An 18,824-nucleotide genomic window follows, 5' to 3' on the forward strand; every position below is an offset into this window, starting at 1 on the left:
TGAAAGAATCCAATCTCTGGGTATTTATAATATCCTGGTATACCCCCATATTTCTCTGGTACAATGATACTATTCTCTAATGCAGCCTTATCAACTTGAATTGGAATTGAATTTGAAATACATGTTGTAAACTCTTCATCATTTTGATTATTATTTTTTATATTTTTTTTTTGCTCCTCCAATTGTTGTGGCTCTTCTTTTTTTGTTTTACTATATGCAACCAAAATGATTTTATTTGGGATTTTATTAAGTGATAATTTAAAGTTGATTCCCAAAGCAATACCAAAATTCTGTTTGAAAAGACAATAATCACCATTTTTATGTTGCTCAGAAGTAGAATGTGTTTCTTTAAAATCGATGGACCATAAATGAGGATCAGGATAAACTTTGAAACTATGAATTGATACAGGATGTGTATGAATGGACTCTAGTTGAGTTTCAAAAATGAAATCATTTGAAAAGTCTGAAAAATCATATGGACATGTTTTAAAAGTAAGCAATCCAGCATTTTGAAGAAACTGGGGCAATATTGAATCTGTTAACTTTTCTTTTAATTGGGACATTTTTTCTAAATCTTTGTTGTATTTATCTTCGACCTCTTGAATTTTATCTTGTAAAACAATCTTAAAGCATTCTTGTTGTTTAAGTCTTTTTTGTGTTTGTTCCATATATCTCTTGTGTGAGTCTAATTGCAACTCCAATGTATTTTGAAGCAATGAAAGCTTTTTTAACTCCTCTGTAGCTTTAAATAGGCCCTCTTCAACTGTCTCTTCCTTTTTATTTTCTTCAACTTTATTTATGTTGATATTTTTATTTTTTTTATCATTAACATTATTGTTGTTATTATTATTATTCTCCAGTAAACCATAATCTGTTTGGTTATTCTCGTTGTCTTCTTTGTCAGGATTTTTAGAGATTTCTAATGTTTCTATATCCAACAAACAACTTAAAAAGTTATTGAAGAATTGTGTACCATCAAACTTTATTTTTGTAATTGGACCCGATTTTCTTTTAATTGATTTCTGATTCTTTATATTAAAACGTGTAAGATACTTTTTAATTGCATAAATTGAAGCAGTAGAGGTTTTTATAAACTCTTCGGATAATAACTGGTACCTTTCATTATATTCCATGGCCTCTTCTAAGCTGATATGTGCACCATTTATATTATCTCTGTGGGAGAAACTGGCATCTATTAGAGAATCATTCATTTTTTTTAATTTAAAATAATGTTTTGGGAATATATATAAAAACAAAATAAAAAAAAATTTCAAATATAAAGAAAAAATTTAAAAAAAAAAAAATTAAAAAAAAAAATTAAATAAATAACTTAAAATTTTTAAGTCGCTAAAATAATTTTTACCCCGCCACCCCCAAGAGAAATAAATGTAAACTGTTTCTTTTTGTGTATTATATTAAAAACTCTTCATCTTTGAAGAAATAACAATTTTTAAAAAAAAAAAAATATTCTGATACGGTAAAAAAGATATTTTATTATTTATTTTTATAAAGGGCATATCAAAATTGAAACCTGTTTTTTTAAAGATAAAGAACACATTAACCCTCTTTTATCCTTATTATAATCAAGAGAAATAATTGGAGAGTCTGAGATTTGGACCTTATCAACAAGAACACCTTGATCTTTGTACATTGAGACAACACCATCTCCTTGGGCTATTGAAAATATACTTTCGTCCTTATTATTAAATGGTGAATAAGAACATGACCATATAGTTTGATTCTTTAAATAAATAAATAAAAACTATTAATAAACATGTAAATTGCCATAAACATTGTAAATTTTAAATACAAACATTTTTAATTTCGATATTGTTGAAATTTAAAGTATTATTATTATTATTATTATTATTATTTACAATTGATATAAATGATTTATTTGTTGTAATTATAAATTCATCTAATATATTTATTTTATTCTTTGAAGATATTGAGCAAATTCCACCGTTTATTGAAGAGGATTGCCTTTTTGATTGTGTTTTTAAATCATAAATATTTAAATTACCATTTTCAAAACCTGTAATTAATGTTGAATCGTTTGTGCATATTGACCAACAATTACTTTTGTCGTCTTGTGTAAATGTATTAATTGATTTTAAAGGTGATCTTATATCCCAAACTGATACACTCCCATCCTTTCCACCACAGACCACCAAATTATCTGAAAATGTGTCAATTGAAACTATACCATCCAAATGTGTTGTTTTAATTGTTAATTTTGGTAAATCGCATATATCTGAATCCCATACTGTTAAAAATCCATTAAAATGACCTGCTGCAAAATTTCTATTACTATTATCATTACCACCATTAAAAAATGATAAACATCTAAATGGATTCGAGAATTCATTCTATAAAAAAAAACCCTCAAATTAATACCCTATACACCCAATTTTTATAAATGTATATAAAATTGCAACTTATTACCTCGTATATTAATGATAATTTTGGTGTTTCATTCGAATCAAAATCCAATTGATGAATTTTAAACTCTCCTTTAACATTACCTCCGCTGGCCTTTTTACCAACTGTCACTATTGAGCATGAACTGGGTATCCATTGACAGCTAAATGGTTGATTCGTTAATTTGTTTGATACATAATTATGTAAAACCTCTTTGCTATCGTTATTAATATTATTATTGCTATTTGACATTTCAAAATGAAAAATAATTAAAAAAATTAAAAAAAATTTTAAAAAAAAAAAAAAAAAAAAAAAAAAAAAAAGTTAAAAAAAATAAAAAAACAAATAATTGATCATTTTGATATTTCATTGCCAAAAACAGTTAACCTTGCCAACGAAAAACGAAATAAAATACTTCGTAATAGATTTTTTTTTTTTTCAATCAAGATCTATTTTTATTAATTCGTAAAATTATAATAATACAATTTAAAAAACGAAAAGACAAACGGATAAATAAACGATAAATTTTTGTGCATCATCTATTCCGATAATTTTTATTTGAATTATTTAATCAAATTAAAAAACTTAATCTGTTATATATCTATTAATTTTAAGTTTTTTGTTATTACACACGTGCGAACCAAGTTCACACACGTGCGATTCAAGTTTTTTATTTTTTTACCACCCAAGTTTTTTAATATAATAAATAATTTGTGAAGAAATACTTAAAAAATATATATATATAATGTTTAATGATAACAAAATAAATATAAAAATAAAAAAAGGTATTTAATTTCTTAAGGGTTAAAACAAAGTTAGATGAGTGCTTTATTAGGTTTTTATTTTCTTTGGTGAGTCTTGGTTCTTTCGAATTTACGACCTGAGGCTCTGACCTATAAATCGGAAAAGAAAAATGAATAAAAATGTTAAAAAATGGTTTCATTTAAATGAATATATATTAATATTAGATATTTACGTATGGTTTAGCGTGACTGCCTGGGAGACCTGGGGCACGACCGAAATGTTTGTAAACTTCTCTAGCTTTAGTAACACCTTTGATTAAGAAAGTGTTGTTACCTCTTGGTCTGGTGAGGGCGAATTGATCGAATGAGAGGGCTTTACCACCAGCTTTAACAATTCTTGAACGAGCTGATTCAGTGAATCTAAGAGCACAGACGGTGAGTTTTGGGACATCTAATAATCTATATGGTTTAAAAATATATTGTTATTATTATTTTCTTGTTATTTTTTCTTCTCTTTTTTATCAAACACATACCTTTCATCATCAACGACGGTACCAACGACAACAGCGATTTTACCTTGCTTTCTGTCTTTCATTAAATTGGCAATTCTTGAGATTGAGACTGGTGGTCTGTTGGTTTTGGTTTGTAATAATCTCTTTAAAACAACTTTGTTGAATTTAGAGTTGGTTCTACGAGCTAAGAAACGGTATAACTATAATTTTGAAATAATGATTGATTAATATCCAATATCTCTATATCCTCTAATCCTATCATGTCCTATATCCTCTATACCTATAACATACCTTAACGAGTAAAGCTAAGTATGGGTTTTGACTAACTAAAGTCTTTCTACCGGTTTTTCTTAAGAATCTTTTTGATTTGTCGATGGCCTATTAATTAATTATAAAAAAATATTAGAATCATTTCTTTTTTTCATTCCATATCTCTTTCTCCTCAATGTATCTCTTTTTTTTTTTCTTTTTTTATTTTATTTGTTAAATCCAATTTATCTTTAATAATCTTGAGGATTAATTGAATATTGATGGATAACCAATGATGTAAGAGATAAATGATGATTGAGTGAGAAAAAAAGATTGTATATATGTGTGTGACATTACCATTTTTTCTCTCTATCTACGAATGACTACCCGTGTAAAAATTTTCTCTAACGACTTTGTCAAAAAAATTTTTTTTTTTTTTTTTTAATTTTTTTAATTTTTTTTTTTAAAATTTTTTTTTCAAAGCCCATATAAATTTGATGCACGCCCTCATTCGGTTTTGCATAGTATCATATCCTCTATATAAAAATAATAAACGTTACATATAAATTTTAATATTACAAACATTTTTTAAAATAATTTATATTTTATAATATATTTACTTTTATTAATATTATAATAGTTGTTTTTATTGATACTATTATATTTTATTATTATTATTATTATTTTTATTTTTATTTTTTTTGTTTATTTATTTATATATTTGTTTATATATTTATTATTTGATAAATATAAAACATAACATTTATATATAATTATTTTTTATTTTAATATTTTTTATTTTCTTATAAATAAGATTTTTAAATTTACTAATTTTTTACCTATTTAAATAAAATTAATTGTTTAAAAAAAAAAAAAAAAATCATTTTTTTAATTTGAAATTTTTTTTTTATTTTTTTTATAATATTATAAATACCAATTTAAAAATAATTTTTTTTTTTTTATTTGTTAAAGAACACACACTTTTATAATAAAAAAATATAAAAAAATTTAAAAACATGTCATATCAATAATTCTTTTTTTTTTTTTTTTTATTTTGTTTTATTTATATATTCATTTATTATTAATATAAATGGTTTGTTTATATTAATATAAAGATAAAGATAAATGATATTATTACTATTTTTAATTTCTATTATAACAATTTTAATATTTTCTTTAAAGGTATTTGACCAATAATAATAACAATAAAAATAATAATAATAATGGGTTTATAAAATATTAGTTTCTAATATTTTAATTTATTTATTCATGTAGGAAAATAGAATTAAGAAAATTAACAAGTTTATAAATGGACCAAAAGGATATCCAATTATTGGTAATTTGTTTGATTTAAAAAAGAATGGGTTGGAAATTCATGAAACATTTCATGAGTTGTATTTAAAATATGGGCCAATATTCAGAATTAGATTTGGGTCAATAGAAACAGTTATATTGTCGGAATATTCAACAATCAAAGAGTGTTTTATTGACAATGGAGAATCACTAACTGAGAGATATATTAGAAAAAGTAGATTAAGGGCGTCCAAGGGTTTAAATATTGGTAATGCTAATGGCGAGTATTGGAAGTTTCTATATTCAACTATATCACCAGAGTTAACAGCAACCAAGTTAAAAAAGGTTATTGAGGGCCATATCAAATGTGAAATTAAAGAGTATTGCAAGTTTATGGATAGTTGTTGCGAAAATGAAAAACCGTTCCACTTTAATCTTTATGCAAGGGTTTTTACTCTAAATTGTGTTCTAAGGTCATTGTTTAACATCAATTATCCATATGTTTACATTGACCCAAAGATTGACATTGGAACAAATCTCGGTGCTTCCTCTGCAGATGGTGTCGATAATGAAAACAACTCATCAATCAAAAAGTTAATAGATCTTATAGGTGACTATGTTCAAAATGGTGGGAAGGTTGTTTGGGGTGACTTTGTTCCATTTTTATATTTTTTCTTAAAAAATAAACCACAATCATTCTATTCAAGTTATGAAAATTTAAAGCAACACGTTTCAAAGTTTGTAGATAGGGCAATGGAGAAAATCAAAGATGAAGATTTTGATACTTACAAGCCAGAAAGCATTGCAGAGTCTCTTTTGATACAATATAAGAAGGGTAATATTGTTTATGACGCAGTGGTTACAAATTCAATGGATCTCTTATTGGGTGGTATTGATACCAGTGCAAATACACTCTGTTTCTCAACAATTGCAGTTTTAAATAATAATCTTCAAGATAAGCTTTATAATAGTATTTCAAATGGCCTTCATGGTGATACACAGGATGATGGTGCAGGTGGTACAGACAGTGAATCAGATTCTCATGCAGATAAAGATGCAAATAATAACACCAAGATATTTTTATACAGTAAATATAAAACAAAATTCAATTATGTGACGTTGGTATTAAGAGAAACTTTTAGAAGATATGCACCAGTACCTCTAGGTTTACAACATAGACTTACAAATGATATTGAAATCAATGGTTATAAAATTGCAAAGGGCACACAATTCTTTCAAAATGTTTATAGCTCCCATATGACAGCCAGCACATGGGCTGAACCAAAACAATTTATTCCAGAAAGATTTGAAAATAATAATTTACATCAACAGTTGTGTCATTATGGTAAATTATTAGAATATAATATTATTAACAGTGGTTTTTTTATATAAATTTATTAATATTGGTTTTATTTTTCTATAGGTATTGGACTAAGAAAATGTATTGGATTTATTATGGCAGATTCAGAATTGTTTAGTTTTTTATCAACAGTTTTCTACCGTTATCAATTTATAAACCCATCAAGTGATAAGCTAAATGATAGGGGTGGTTTTTCATTAGCATTACAAGCACCAAAGACAATTTTAAAAGTCAAGAAAAGATTAAATAAATAAAAAATCAAATAAAAACAGAATAGTACTGTTTAATATAAATATATATGTAATTTTTATTTATTTTTTTATTTATATCAATTTAATTAATATTTTAAAAAATCATCATAATACGCAGATAGATATATAAGGTATAAAAAACAAAATCTTAAATTTAAAATTAGTAAAAGGTCATATATAGGAGTAGTAATAAATATTATAAAAAATTACTAATAATAGTATTTTTTTTAAAATTTAAAAAAATAATTTTACTAAAATAATGGTAGAGATATTATTAGATATTAAAAAAAGTAGTTCAAATATTATATAGTTTAAAAATTTATTTATTTATTTATTTTAACATACCATAGGTATTTAATTTAATTTCTTTTTTTTTTTTTTATTTTATTTTTTTTCTTTATTGATGAAACTATAATAGTAAATTATTTTGATGATTTACAAATTTATTTTTTTTTATTTTTTTTTTATCTAGTTATTGGGGTGTTTGTTGTTTTTTTAATCTATAATTATGATGGGTTATAAATTTAAATAGATTGTTTCTTTTCTTTATTTCTTTTCTATTTATAATAAATGACTTCAATTTTATATTTATTAATTAATAAATAATATTTATAAAAAATTTAAAAAATAAAATAAAAAAATATTAAAAAATAATAATAATAATATTTTTTTATAAATCAATATTTTCTATTATTTTATATTATTATTAATATTATTAATATTATTATTTTTATTATTGTTATTAATTAATATATTTAAATCTTTCCAAATTTGTTACTTATTCTTTAATTTTATTTTTTTCAATTTTTATTTTATTTAAATAATTTTTATTTTCAAAAAATGATTAAAAAGTTACATTTTTTATTTTTATTTCTACTATTTTCTCTAGTTAAATCTCAATGCCAGAACCCACAACAAACTCAATTGTTTTTTTTAAGTAATGTTTTTTACAATAGTATTATACCTCTATCTGGTATAATCACAGGTCTAGCATGTTATACAGAAAGTAAATTAAATTTTATTTATCATATATAAAAAAAAAAATATTAATTGTTTTTTATTCAAAAACAGATGCAAAGGTACAAACATATACATTCCCAAACGGAGCATTAAATACTATTCCATCAGCTTTATTTAACAAACCCTTTAAAGGTCAAGTTGTATATCAAGGTATGTTTTAATAAATATTCATTTTAATAAAATAATTTTCTAATAATATTTTTTTTTTTTATTTTAGATTTTAAAAGAAATGGAATAGAATCAAATTTTACATCAACTGAAATTACACAAAATAATGGAATTACAACAGTTAAAATTATTGGTGCATATAAATAAAACTTTTTTTTTTTTTAAAAAAAAAAAAAAAAAAAAAAAAAAAAAAAAAAAAAAAAAAAATAAACCCAAAAAAGAAGAAAAATATTAGTTTTTAATTTTTTATTTATTTTTTTAATTATTTTTTTTTTTAAATCTAAAAAAAATATTTTATCTTTTAAATTGTTTTTTAATTTAAAATTTAATTATTTTCAAACTGAATTATTTGAATAATAATCTAAAAAACCATATTATTATATTTTTTTAATTTAATTTTTTTTTATAAATCTTAATTTATATGATTTTTTATATTTTTTTATTTTTTTATTCTTAAATAATAATCTTTTAATTATAATACATTGTAATTTAATCTCTCTTTTAGAATTTAATACAAAATAATTATTACATTAAATTCAAAAAATTTTAATTTTATTTTAAAAAAAGAATAAAAATATGAAAATTAATATTTTTTTTAAAATTATAATATCGCTATCATTTTTATTATTTGTAAATTGTTCTTGTCCAGCTGGTTCAAAGTCGAGCGATCCTATAGTATATGATTTGTTAATAGTTGGCGATAGTATTAATAATGAAATGCCAATAGTTGGGAAAATAAGTGGATCTGCATGTTTAATTCAAGGTATTATTAAAAGAAAATAAAAAAAAAAAAAAAAAAAATTTAATATTAATTAATTTATTTTATTTATTATTATAGATAACTCTATTGCTAATTATTATTTTCAAGAGGGAACTGTTAATACACTTCCAAATCAGATTCTTGGAGTTGAATTCTCAGGACAAGCAGTCTATAATGGTAATTATTAATTATTAAATAAATAAATATAATTTAAATTTATTAAATAAAGATAACTAATTTTTTAATTTCAAACCCCGAAAAAAAAAATATAGATGACAAATATACAATTTTAAGTTATAAATTTCCGTCTGCAATTTTGACAAAAGATTCAAACTCGGGTTTATTTACTCTTACCATTACCAATGGTAAAATTTATTTAAAATTATAATTATTTAAACAAAAGAAATAAAAAAAAAACTATTAATAGTATTATGACCCCCCATTTTATTTTAATATGAAAAAAAAATGTTTTTTGAAATTTTGTTAAATTTTAAAAAATCTAATCATCAAATGATTGTTTTATTTTATATTAAATTATAAAATTGCTTTTTTTTAATTTATTTTATTTTAATTTGACTTGATTTAAAAAAACTGATCAGTTTATCCTTTTGAAAATATAAAATTAAAATAATTTTTTTTTAAATTAATTTTTTTATTTTTTGACTCTTTTTTTTAAAAATTTTCATTTAAAAATAACCAACATTTCATCCACACTAATGTTTTTAAAACCAATTTAGTAATTTTTTTTTTAATCAAGTATTAAAAAAAATATATATATTTTATTTTTGTTAAGGTTTAAAAAAATAAAAGACTAACTTACAAAATTTTAACTAATTTACAATAAATAATTATTTTATTTTAATTTTAAAATTAAAATTTATAAAATGTAGTTATTTGTCAATCGTTTAGGTAGGTAATATTTTAATATTTAATTTCATTCATTTTTTGTTATTTTAATTGTTTCATACCGATAACTATTGTGTTATTCTATCTATCTTATATATTTAAATTCGTGTGTTCGTTTGGGTGTTTTATTAATAGTGTCCATTTTTTTTTTTTTTTTTTTAAGGCAATAAATAATTATCATTTTTTAAGAATTATATTATTATAAATAAATAAAAAATAATAATAAAAATCTTTTTTTTTTTTTTTTTTTTTTTATATTCAATAATTTTTATTTAATACGTAAAATTGTAGTAAACCCAATATTAGGTTTTATTTGTTAATTTATTCTTTTTTTTACATCCATTTTCTTTTATTTTTTTTATACATTCTATAAAAAAAAAAAAAACAATAGATATTAAATATTAATTATTATACAAATTAAAATCGATTTTAATTTGTTTTGTTCTATTTTCAAATTTTTTCTTTAAATTTTTTTTTTTTTTTATAAATACCAATATTAAAATACAATCCATTTATCATTTATTTATTTGTTTATTTATTAATAAAAATGAAAATTTTAAAATTATTTATTTTATTTTATTTTGTAGATCATAGTTTCTCAGTTAATGTGGAAACAGGTTTCAATTATTGCTCAGGTTTAAGATCTTCATTAAATTTTTTTAATGCAAATCGAGCTGGTTATATAAAGGATAATATTCTATACGATTGGCAAAATAATGTAACCACAAAACTAGATACATATAATGACCAGTTTGACGAAAATGGTAATGGTTTATTATCAGGAGGTTATTTTAACGATGGCAGTTATATAAAATCAACTTTTGCAATTGGTAGGAATTTTATAATAATAAACACTATATTCTTATTTTAAAAAAGTAATTATACTAATATTTAATATTCAATTATATAGCTCATTCTATGACATCATTAGGTTGGGCCTTTATGGAGTTTAAAGATAATATTAAATCATGTACTGGATTAAAAGATCAATATTTATCAACATTAAGATGGGGTTTAGATTGGTTGATGGCAGCACACCCAAGTGAAAATGTAATTTATGCTCAATGTGGTAAAAGAAGTGATTTGGCTAAATGGAATATCCCATCAAAGATCTATGATCAATACAGCGGAACACCAAAGCGTTCATGTTGGTTGGTCATCAATGAAAAAAATCCAGGTTCTGATGTAGCACACGAAATGACCGCTGCCTTTGCTGTATCCCATATGATATTTTCATTAGTTGACCCAGATTATGCCATCAAACTTCGTACCCATGCATTCCAACTTTATGACTTTGGTGCTAAATTCCCAGGCAAATTCTCAAATATTAAAAGCGTAGATCCAATTGAGTTCCATTCAACAGGTTATGGTGATGAAATGTATTGGGCATCTGCTTGGTTATATGCTATGACTGGTCAAAATAAATACCTCCAAGTTGTAAATAAACCACCATTCGACTTAACTTTCAATGACTCATCATCGGTAGCATACAATTATGACCAAAAACAAGCTGCTTCTATGGTTTTGTTAACAAAGAAATTTGGCTTTTATGAAAAACAAACCAAATCAATATTAAACTATTGGAGTACTTTTATGGGTAAAACTAAGGATGGTTTGTATATCAATGGGGCAGGTGTTTCTAACGGTTTTTCAATGGGTGGTTCATTTTTAGAGGCTATTTGGAATAATAATCAACCAAAAGAAAGGGTATTTAAAGATGCTTATCATATTGGCCAAATGAATATCATTTTAGGTAATAATAGCAATGGTATGTCTTATGTTTGTAATGTTGGATTTTTAGGTGCCTCCACTCCCAGAAATTTACATCACAGAGCTTCACATTATTCTATATCAAGTTCAATTTCATCACCTGCCATCAATACATATCCTTTAGATGGTGCTATGGTAGGGGGTCCAGTTGATTCAATGGATACTTATTCAGACGATAGAACTAATATTCCTATGAACCAACCTACAATCGATTTCAATTCACTCTTTACTGGTGTTATGGCTTCAATGATATTAAACGAAACTACTCCTGAACAACCAGATACCCCAACTACTGGCCCTTTCACTACAACTGGTACTCCACCACCAAATTTATCTACTACTGGAAGAAATCCATACACTTCCGGAACAACTAGTTATAGTAGCTCAACCTCATATAAAACTACATCACAATATACAACTACTGGAGGTACAACAAATGGTTATAGTACATCAGCTTATACATCTACCACTGGTGGTTATGGTTCAAGTTCCTCAACAACTACAACAACATCAACAACTACAACTACAACAACTACTACTATATCCCCAACAGATACACCATCAAATACTCCAAGTAACACTCCAAGTAACACTCCAAGTAACACTCCAAGTAATACCCCAAATAATACTCCAAGTAATACTCCAAGTAACACCCCAAGTAACACCCCAACCAATATTCCAACCAATAATCCAACAGAATCATCAACAGAATCATCAACAGAATCATCAACAGAATCATCAACAGAATCATCAACAGAATCACCAACAGAATCACCAACAGAATCACCAACAGAAAAATCAACAAATACACCAACAGAAAAACCAACAAATACACCATCAGATCCTCATACTGAAAAACCAACAAAACCACCCAAAAAAATACCAAAATCATCATCTGAATTGGAATTAACTTCCGAAGAATCCTCCTCAAATTCAAAATCAAATAACTCCCACATCCCAGATTTTAGTTTTAGTTTTGCCAATAAAAACAATAATAATCATTCGCTATATTGGCAAATAGCTTTTTCAATCCTTTTAATATTTATAATAAATTAAAAAACAAATATTTATAAAATGTAATAATATTTAAATAAAATTAAAAAAAAAAAATTATTTTTCGCTTTATAATTATAGTTTTATAAATAATTAATTTTAATTTTAGTAATTATTAATTATCTGTTTATTTATTTTGGTTAATTTTTATTATTAATAAACTAATAATCACTAATATTTGAAAGTAATGGTTCTTCTAAAACTATTGAAGGGTCAATATAGTTCGATTTTATAAACTCTATAGTTTTATCTGATATTTCATATTTGTTGATGTGTTTATCTTCTTTTTCTGAAGGAGGTGGATTATTGAGGAAATTGTTTACTTCTGGGTCACCATTACCATTATTTATAAGTTTATTATTTTGAATTAAAATTTCCTTTATATCATAGTGATAGAATTCGTATGGTCTTGATTTTTTGAATAAATTTATTACTAACAAAGGATCGTTTTTGATACAGCCTAAAATGTTTGAAAGTGTTTTTTGATTGATTGTTGTGAGAATTGTATTGTCTTTTGAGATAATTTCTAAAATTTTATCATATTTGCCCCATTTGTGTAAATCACCCAAGAAACTGTCGTAGAAATGAATTTTTTTATTTAAAAGATTTTGATCCAAATTCTCCAAAAGACCTTTCCAGATTTTAATATTCCTTTCATCGCTCAGTGGGAAGAGTTGTGGAAAAATATGACCCAAGACAATACGGATTGTGTCAACATGATGTAAACCCTCTTTATTTGAAATAAAAAAATTGTATGCTTCTTTTATTTGATTGTTGCTTAGGTATTTAAGTAAAATATATGAATCTATATTTGCCAAACCTTCAATTTTCATTAATTTATCAAAAATTTCTTTTGGGATATTGTACCTATGGTATCTACCACTATGAACTATATTTCTTGCAACTGGAGATATTGAGATATTATTTCTGATCATAGTTAAAAGCATTTTGGTAGCCAATTCAAATTGTCTATTTCCCAATAATAAATTGACAACTAAACGTTTTATATTATTTGATTTAATTATTGAATTTGCTTGTTTTTCCAAATATTCGATACCTTCGTTAAAATCTCTGTGGATGAATGTGTTGAAGAATGCATGATCAAATACTAATGAGTAGGTTTCTGATGGGAAGTTTAAGGAAAATTTCTTGTAAAGGTCAAAGTCTCTTCTTATTAAATATATTGAGTTAAAAAGATATCTAATTGGTGGCATATAGTTATGTTTAAAATAAACTTCATTTAAATAGTCTACTAGTTCGAGTCTGTTTGATCCTTCAATTAATTTTCGGAGATGTGAGTCATCATGAATTATTTTTACAATTGATCCTTCTTTATATTTTGGTAATACAATATTTAATGCGAGTAGATTTGAAGTGATTGTTTTTGGATTTAAATTTTCATCAACCAATGTAATTTCTGATACTATATTTGTCATTTTTGGCTTTGATTCTTCATTGTTGAATATTTTATCGTTTGTTCTGGATAGGATTGTTGTTAAATTTAATTCTAATGATTTAAAATTATTAATATAGTCAAACTGTTCTTTTGAATATTTAATAAATGAATCTAGTTTCTCTTGAGTGGGATTTGAGGATGGGTCGGAATAATCTTGTAAACAATTGGTCCAAATTCCCAAAAAGAAGGAATTAGTAGTATAAATACGTACTTCACTATAAATAAAGAAATAAAGTAATGATTCAATATTGGTACTAAAAGTGTTGACATAGGTTTGAAGCCAAAAGAATGCTACATTAAAATTCCTGAAGTGTAAATTGATTGGAACTAAAAATGATAAAATTTCATCTCTTTGAGTGATCGGTATTTGTGGATCGGTTATATTGCTTAATAATCTAAAAAAAATATCTTCTTTTTTTTTATTTTGGTTGAAGTATATTAATAATGAATACCAACGATAATCTTTCTGAAGAATATAATTGACAAAGAATTGTTCAGTCTCTTTGTACCCCATATAGTAACATGTTTCGAAAATAACTTGAAATGCTTCAATTTCCAATGTTCCGATTTTGATTAATTGATCTAATAAAATTCTTACATTTGAAGCCTCATTATTTAGAATAGCTCTATGAAGTAAACTAAATGTTATGGTTGGTGGTAAATTATTTAAATCGATGGCGTTTAAATTTAACTGTTGTGGTTGTTGCTCTGATTGTATTTGTGACATTGGTGTTTCTTCATTTTGATGAGATTCTGAGGATTGAAAGTTTAATTTTTTACTGATAAATTTTGCTACATCCCTTTTTTCTATATACATTTTAAAAACTGAATCATATCTTTGAAAATCTCTTTTTGAAATTAAAAATGCCAAAATATTTTCAACTGTTTGAAAATCTACAATATAGAACTCGAATACTTCATCCAGTATATTTTTGAATGGATGGTTATAGTACTCCAACACTATGCTGTCTCTTTTTTCAACTTCGAAATCATAGAATTCTTTTAGAGCCCTTAAAAATAAGTCGTTGTTTATAAAATCTGGGAAATAATGGATGTTATCTCTAATGAATAAAAAAAGTTCTCTTGTATTGTAATGTTTGCGTTGTAACGTATGGTATATTATCTTTTTGAAATATTTGTAAAATATTTTTGAACCTTCAGTTTTATACGGTAAACTTTTAAAAAGCTCTATACTTTGCTCTGTATCTTCAAGTGCTAAAAATTCTTTAATACTTTTAAATACATCTGAAAATTCTCCTGTAGTTTCTTCAAGAAAGTCGTCTTTACTATTTAAATTTGAGGTGATAAAGTATTTTTTATTATCTATATTTATATTTTTAATATTTATTGTTTGTGTTTTACTATTTATTTGGATATTATTTTTATTATTATTATTATTATTATTATTATTATAGTTTTTATTTGTGTTGTCTATTCGAAATTTTGTAAAATATCTATAATTATTTATAAATTTAATATTATGCTTTAACTTTAAAACATTGTTTGCATCTAAAATTAATCTATTCATTTTGTAAAACAAAATGAAATGGAAGAAATGAAAAAAAATTAAAAAAAAAAAAAAAAAAAAAAAAAAGGGATACTCATAAAAAAGAAAAAAAATTACAATTTTTTTTTGTAAATAAAAAAAATAAAACAAAATAAATTAAAAAACCTATTAGGAAGTTCGCTTCGGTCTAAAATATTGTCCTACCCCATGTTTTATTTATGTGTAAAATAATACCTAACGAAATTAAATAACATAATTTAAACACATTTACATTATAATAATATTTTCTTTTTTTTTTTATATACATAAAGAATAAATTTTATTTGTGCTTCATAATTTTTCAACAGACGTTATTTTTTTAAACCTTGCCTTCTTTTCCTTTTACTACAAAACATAACAAATAATAAAACCAACATGACATCCTCCAACTATAAAAGCTATTAAACTGATAAGATGTGGAAAATAAGGTTTGCTACGAATATCACCTGGTATACAACAAATAATTTCATATTGATCAAAAAAATTTGGTTTATGAATTTTTTGTGTATCTTTTATTCCTGCAAAGTCCCTGATCCAACTATCTATTTTATATGGTTCTGCTGTTAGCTCTAAAACTCTTGACCCTTGCATAAACTTTGTATTGTATGATCCATAACCAGATTTCCTTCCATATCCCAAGTCAATTCCATGATAATCCCCGTGGTAATCATTTCCATGATCGTGGCCAAAATATAAACCTTTTACATCACCTTGTTCTATGAAAGTATCAATAAATTTGGACTCATCAGTATAATAGCAACAAATTTCAGAATCTTGAAAACTACCATACACTGTTCCATGGTTCCATAAATCTACAACTTCATAGGGTGGGATGTGGACAAAAGCTATAGCATCCTTTTTGTTATTAGTATTTGATAGATTCTTGTACCACTCTACTTGAGGTTTTTGAATGCATCCCCACACTTCATTATTTCTACAACCTGGTGTGTCACTATCAAAAATATAAATAATTGATTGTGCTTTACTTGAATCGCTAGAATCTTTACCATTGTAATTATAAGGAAATATATTTAAATGATAATTGGTTACTCCAGGTAGTCCAATAGTAGGGTTTATTTGTGTTAAAGATAAATTATATGACATATCAATTTCAGCTATTTTTTTACAAGTTAAAAATCCTTCGCAATCATGGTTTCCGAATGTTATAGCCCAAGGTATACCTCTTTTGATCATTGGTCCTGTAACCAAATCCCATACATCGGTGTAGTTTTTTTTTTTATGATATTTATACCCACTAACAATGTCACCTGACAACATTACGAAATCCGGATTTTCAAAATCTAAAATTGCCTCTAAAAATAAAATAAAATTAATTTCTATAATCTAGCTAATTAAATTTAACTTAAATTATATTTACCCTCTACTTTTACATTTAACTCGTCAAATACCTCTTCCTCACCATAGTGTAAATCGGTAAATTGAACAATTTTAAATTTATTATCTTTATTATATTTTAAAATAGGTTTATTATTTACATCATAGATTGCTCCAATATGGGAACTCTCTATATTTTTTTGATTGAATTCCTCTGTTCCACCACTATTTAAATTTTGGCCGTTATTTTCCTCACTATCGTAAATATTTTTTTTTGAAGGTAAATCTATATTATTATTTTTTGAATATGTTACATCTACTAACTTTATTATTATTATTGATAAAATTATTAAAACAAATATCTTTTTATTTTGTAAAAACATTTTTTTTAAATTTATTAATTGATTCATACAATTATTTTTGGTTTGGTGAATTTCTTAAAAAAAAAAAAAAAAAAAAAAAAAAAAAAAAAAAAAAAAAAAAAAAATTTTTTAAAAAAGGTTAGGGTTGGTTTAAAATTTTTTTTTATTTTTAGGGGGATATATTTTATTATTATATTATATGAAAAAAAACCTTTAAATTTTTTTTTTTATTTTTGTGAACCAGTGGTCGGTGAAAAAAAAAAAAATATTTTTAATTTTTGGAAAGCAAGGATTATAAATATTTTTTTTTTTTTTTTATTTTTTAGCATCTTTATTTTTTAAGAAAAAAATAAGTCAAATACCCCTTAATTTAACACGTATTTGCCCTCAATATTTTAAATATTATCTCAATATTTTAAATATTATCTCAATATTTAAATAATACTTCAATTTATAAATTATTCAATTTTATTATATTTTACAAATAAAAAAAATTATCTTTATCAATAATCAATTATCAATTATAAATAAAATCATTTTTCTAGCCTATATCAAGGATCTAAACCAAAATAATTTCCCCAAACCTCACACCAATAATTCAAGTTTTATTTTTTTTTTTTTTTTTTTAATTTTTTTTTTTTTTAAAATAAAAGCAAAAATTTAGGAAGAAAAAAAAATGCGACTATCGCAAAAATTAAAAAAGAAAAGAAAATTAAAAAATTAAGTGGAAAAATAATTGAAAAAAAGTAAAGAGAAAATAAACACTTAAATCACTTTAGTTTTTTTTTTAAAATTTAATTTTTTTTTTTTTTTTTTTTTTAAAAAAAAATTAAAATAAATTTTATTAAGCTTTTAGTTGTAATTGTTGTAATTGTTGTTGTTGTTGTTGTTGTAATTGTTGTTGTTGTTGTTGAATTAATAAAATATTTGATAAAGTGCTTGTAATATCTTTTCGGGCGATAATTACAATGATTCCTTCTTTTTTACCAACCACATAACTACTAACTGGTGATGCCAATGAGATTCTTTTTTCAAATGAACCTTCTAAAAATTCTTGTCTTTGTAATGATGGTGGGAAACTAACGGGAATAGTCATTTCACTTCCATTAGGTAGATAGATTGTATCTGGAATTGAGATAATACCTTCGACAATAACTTCATTTTGATTAACGGTAACCTTTAATGAATTATCTTGTGAGTGAGGAATTGCAACATAAATAGTGAAATCATCAGGATTGTCGTAAACGTTTACCAATACTCCACTATTAGCATCATTCCAATTATTTGTATTAGAGGATGTTGCAGAGTTGGTAGCAGAGGCACCTAATGATGAATTTGTTATTAATGTTGAAGATAAATTCTTATTATTATTATTATTATTATTATTATTATTATTGTTGTTATTATTATTAAAAACCAATGATTTATTAGCATCATTTAATTCATTTTCATCACTAATTATATTTGAATCGAATTCATTAAAATTAAATGAGGATAAAGTTTGTAAACCATTGTTATTCATTGAGGGTGATTGTGGATTTGAGTTTGGTGATGATGCATTGGTATGTAAATTTGTAATAACGGTTGGACTACTTGTGGATAACGTTGGTAATGATGAT

The 18,824-nt window shown here is 23.9% G+C and overlaps 10 protein-coding genes across 10 annotated transcripts in view; 4 read left to right on the forward strand and 6 right to left on the reverse strand.

Moving 5' to 3' along the window:
• Positions 1 to 19: 19 nt before the first annotated feature.
• Positions 20 to 1,231, reverse strand: DICPUDRAFT_91790 (uncharacterized protein; the record flags this gene model as incomplete). The annotated part of the gene is made up of 1 exon (XM_003286711.1): positions 20 to 1,231. A coding segment is annotated over exon 1 (1,191 nt), but the record flags the coding sequence as incomplete, so codon positions are not given.
• A 273-nt stretch (positions 1,232 to 1,504) lies between these two features.
• On the reverse strand, positions 1,505 to 2,673 carry DICPUDRAFT_77614 (uncharacterized protein; the record flags this gene model as incomplete). The annotated part of the gene is made up of 3 exons (XM_003286712.1): positions 1,505 to 1,741; positions 1,815 to 2,369; positions 2,446 to 2,673. 3 exons carry the CDS (start codon positions 2,671 to 2,673, stop codon positions 1,505 to 1,507), a joined length of 1,020 nt encoding a protein of 339 aa, XP_003286760.1.
• A 31-nt stretch (positions 2,674 to 2,704) lies between these two features.
• Positions 2,705 to 4,328, reverse strand: DICPUDRAFT_91791 (ribosomal protein L18). The gene is made up of 6 exons (XM_003286713.1): positions 4,283 to 4,328; positions 3,968 to 4,054; positions 3,698 to 3,876; positions 3,398 to 3,623; positions 3,195 to 3,314; positions 2,705 to 2,745 (listed from the first exon to the last, which is right to left on the reverse strand). Exons 1-5 carry the CDS (start codon positions 4,283 to 4,285, stop codon positions 3,261 to 3,263), a joined length of 549 nt encoding a protein of 182 aa, XP_003286761.1. The 5' UTR covers positions 4,286 to 4,328; the 3' UTR covers positions 2,705 to 2,745; positions 3,195 to 3,260.
• An 875-nt stretch (positions 4,329 to 5,203) lies between these two features.
• On the forward strand, positions 5,204 to 6,832 carry DICPUDRAFT_31424 (uncharacterized protein; the record flags this gene model as incomplete). Its single annotated transcript, XM_003286690.1, has 4 exons — positions 5,204 to 5,759; positions 5,829 to 6,227; positions 6,273 to 6,563; positions 6,642 to 6,832. Coding segments are annotated over 4 exons (1,437 nt in total), but the record flags the coding sequence as incomplete, so codon positions are not given.
• Positions 6,833 to 7,669: 837 nt separating this feature from the next.
• On the forward strand, positions 7,670 to 8,164 carry DICPUDRAFT_150750 (uncharacterized protein; the record flags this gene model as incomplete). The annotated part of the gene is made up of 3 exons (XM_003286691.1): positions 7,670 to 7,835; positions 7,901 to 7,999; positions 8,067 to 8,164. 3 exons carry the CDS (start codon positions 7,670 to 7,672, stop codon positions 8,162 to 8,164), a joined length of 363 nt encoding a protein of 120 aa, XP_003286739.1.
• A 429-nt stretch (positions 8,165 to 8,593) lies between these two features.
• Positions 8,594 to 9,165, forward strand: DICPUDRAFT_77618 (uncharacterized protein; the record flags this gene model as incomplete). Its single annotated transcript, XM_003286692.1, has 3 exons — positions 8,594 to 8,780; positions 8,856 to 8,954; positions 9,050 to 9,165. The coding sequence occupies 3 exons, from the start codon at positions 8,594 to 8,596 to the stop codon at positions 9,163 to 9,165; spliced, it is 402 nt and encodes a 133-aa protein (XP_003286740.1).
• A 1,065-nt stretch (positions 9,166 to 10,230) lies between these two features.
• Positions 10,231 to 11,762, forward strand: DICPUDRAFT_31382 (uncharacterized protein; the record flags this gene model as incomplete). Its single annotated transcript, XM_003286693.1, has 2 exons — positions 10,231 to 10,513; positions 10,594 to 11,762. Coding segments are annotated over 2 exons (1,452 nt in total), but the record flags the coding sequence as incomplete, so codon positions are not given.
• Positions 11,763 to 12,667: 905 nt separating this feature from the next.
• Positions 12,668 to 15,490, reverse strand: DICPUDRAFT_77620 (uncharacterized protein; the record flags this gene model as incomplete). Its single annotated transcript, XM_003286714.1, has 1 exon — positions 12,668 to 15,490. The coding sequence occupies one exon, from the start codon at positions 15,488 to 15,490 to the stop codon at positions 12,668 to 12,670; it is 2,823 nt and encodes a 940-aa protein (XP_003286762.1).
• Positions 15,491 to 15,853: 363 nt separating this feature from the next.
• Positions 15,854 to 17,226, reverse strand: DICPUDRAFT_150753 (uncharacterized protein; the record flags this gene model as incomplete). Its single annotated transcript, XM_003286715.1, has 2 exons — positions 15,854 to 16,821; positions 16,887 to 17,226. The coding sequence occupies 2 exons, from the start codon at positions 17,224 to 17,226 to the stop codon at positions 15,854 to 15,856; spliced, it is 1,308 nt and encodes a 435-aa protein (XP_003286763.1).
• An 823-nt stretch (positions 17,227 to 18,049) lies between these two features.
• DICPUDRAFT_150754 (uncharacterized protein) overlaps positions 18,050 to 18,824 on the reverse strand; it is a gene marked incomplete at both ends in the record, with an annotated part of 3,077 nt that continues 2,302 nt past the window's right edge. Inside the window, one exon of the mRNA XM_003286716.1 lies at positions 18,050 to 18,794. Coding sequence (XP_003286764.1) covers positions 18,050 to 18,794 — 745 coding nt within the window. The remainder of the gene's footprint in view (positions 18,795 to 18,824) is intronic.

The sequence above is a fragment of the Dictyostelium purpureum genome (genome assembly GCF_000190715.1).
Source record: "Dictyostelium purpureum unplaced genomic scaffold DICPUscaffold_78, whole genome shotgun sequence".
Taxonomy (NCBI): Eukaryota; Evosea; class Eumycetozoa; order Dictyosteliales; family Dictyosteliaceae; genus Dictyostelium; species Dictyostelium purpureum.

What these genes read in the sequence shown, in the direction of transcription:
- DICPUDRAFT_91791 (XM_003286713.1), bottom strand. An exon ending in ACTTAGCTTTACTCGTTAAG is followed by an intron (nt 3,877 to 3,967) that starts GTATGTTATAGG and finishes TCAAAATTATAG; the next exon opens with TTATACCGTTTCTTAGCTCG. An exon ending in GCAGTCACGCTAAACCATAC is followed by an intron (nt 3,315 to 3,397) that starts GTAAATATCTAA and finishes TCCGATTTATAG; the next exon opens with GTCAGAGCCTCAGGTCGTAA.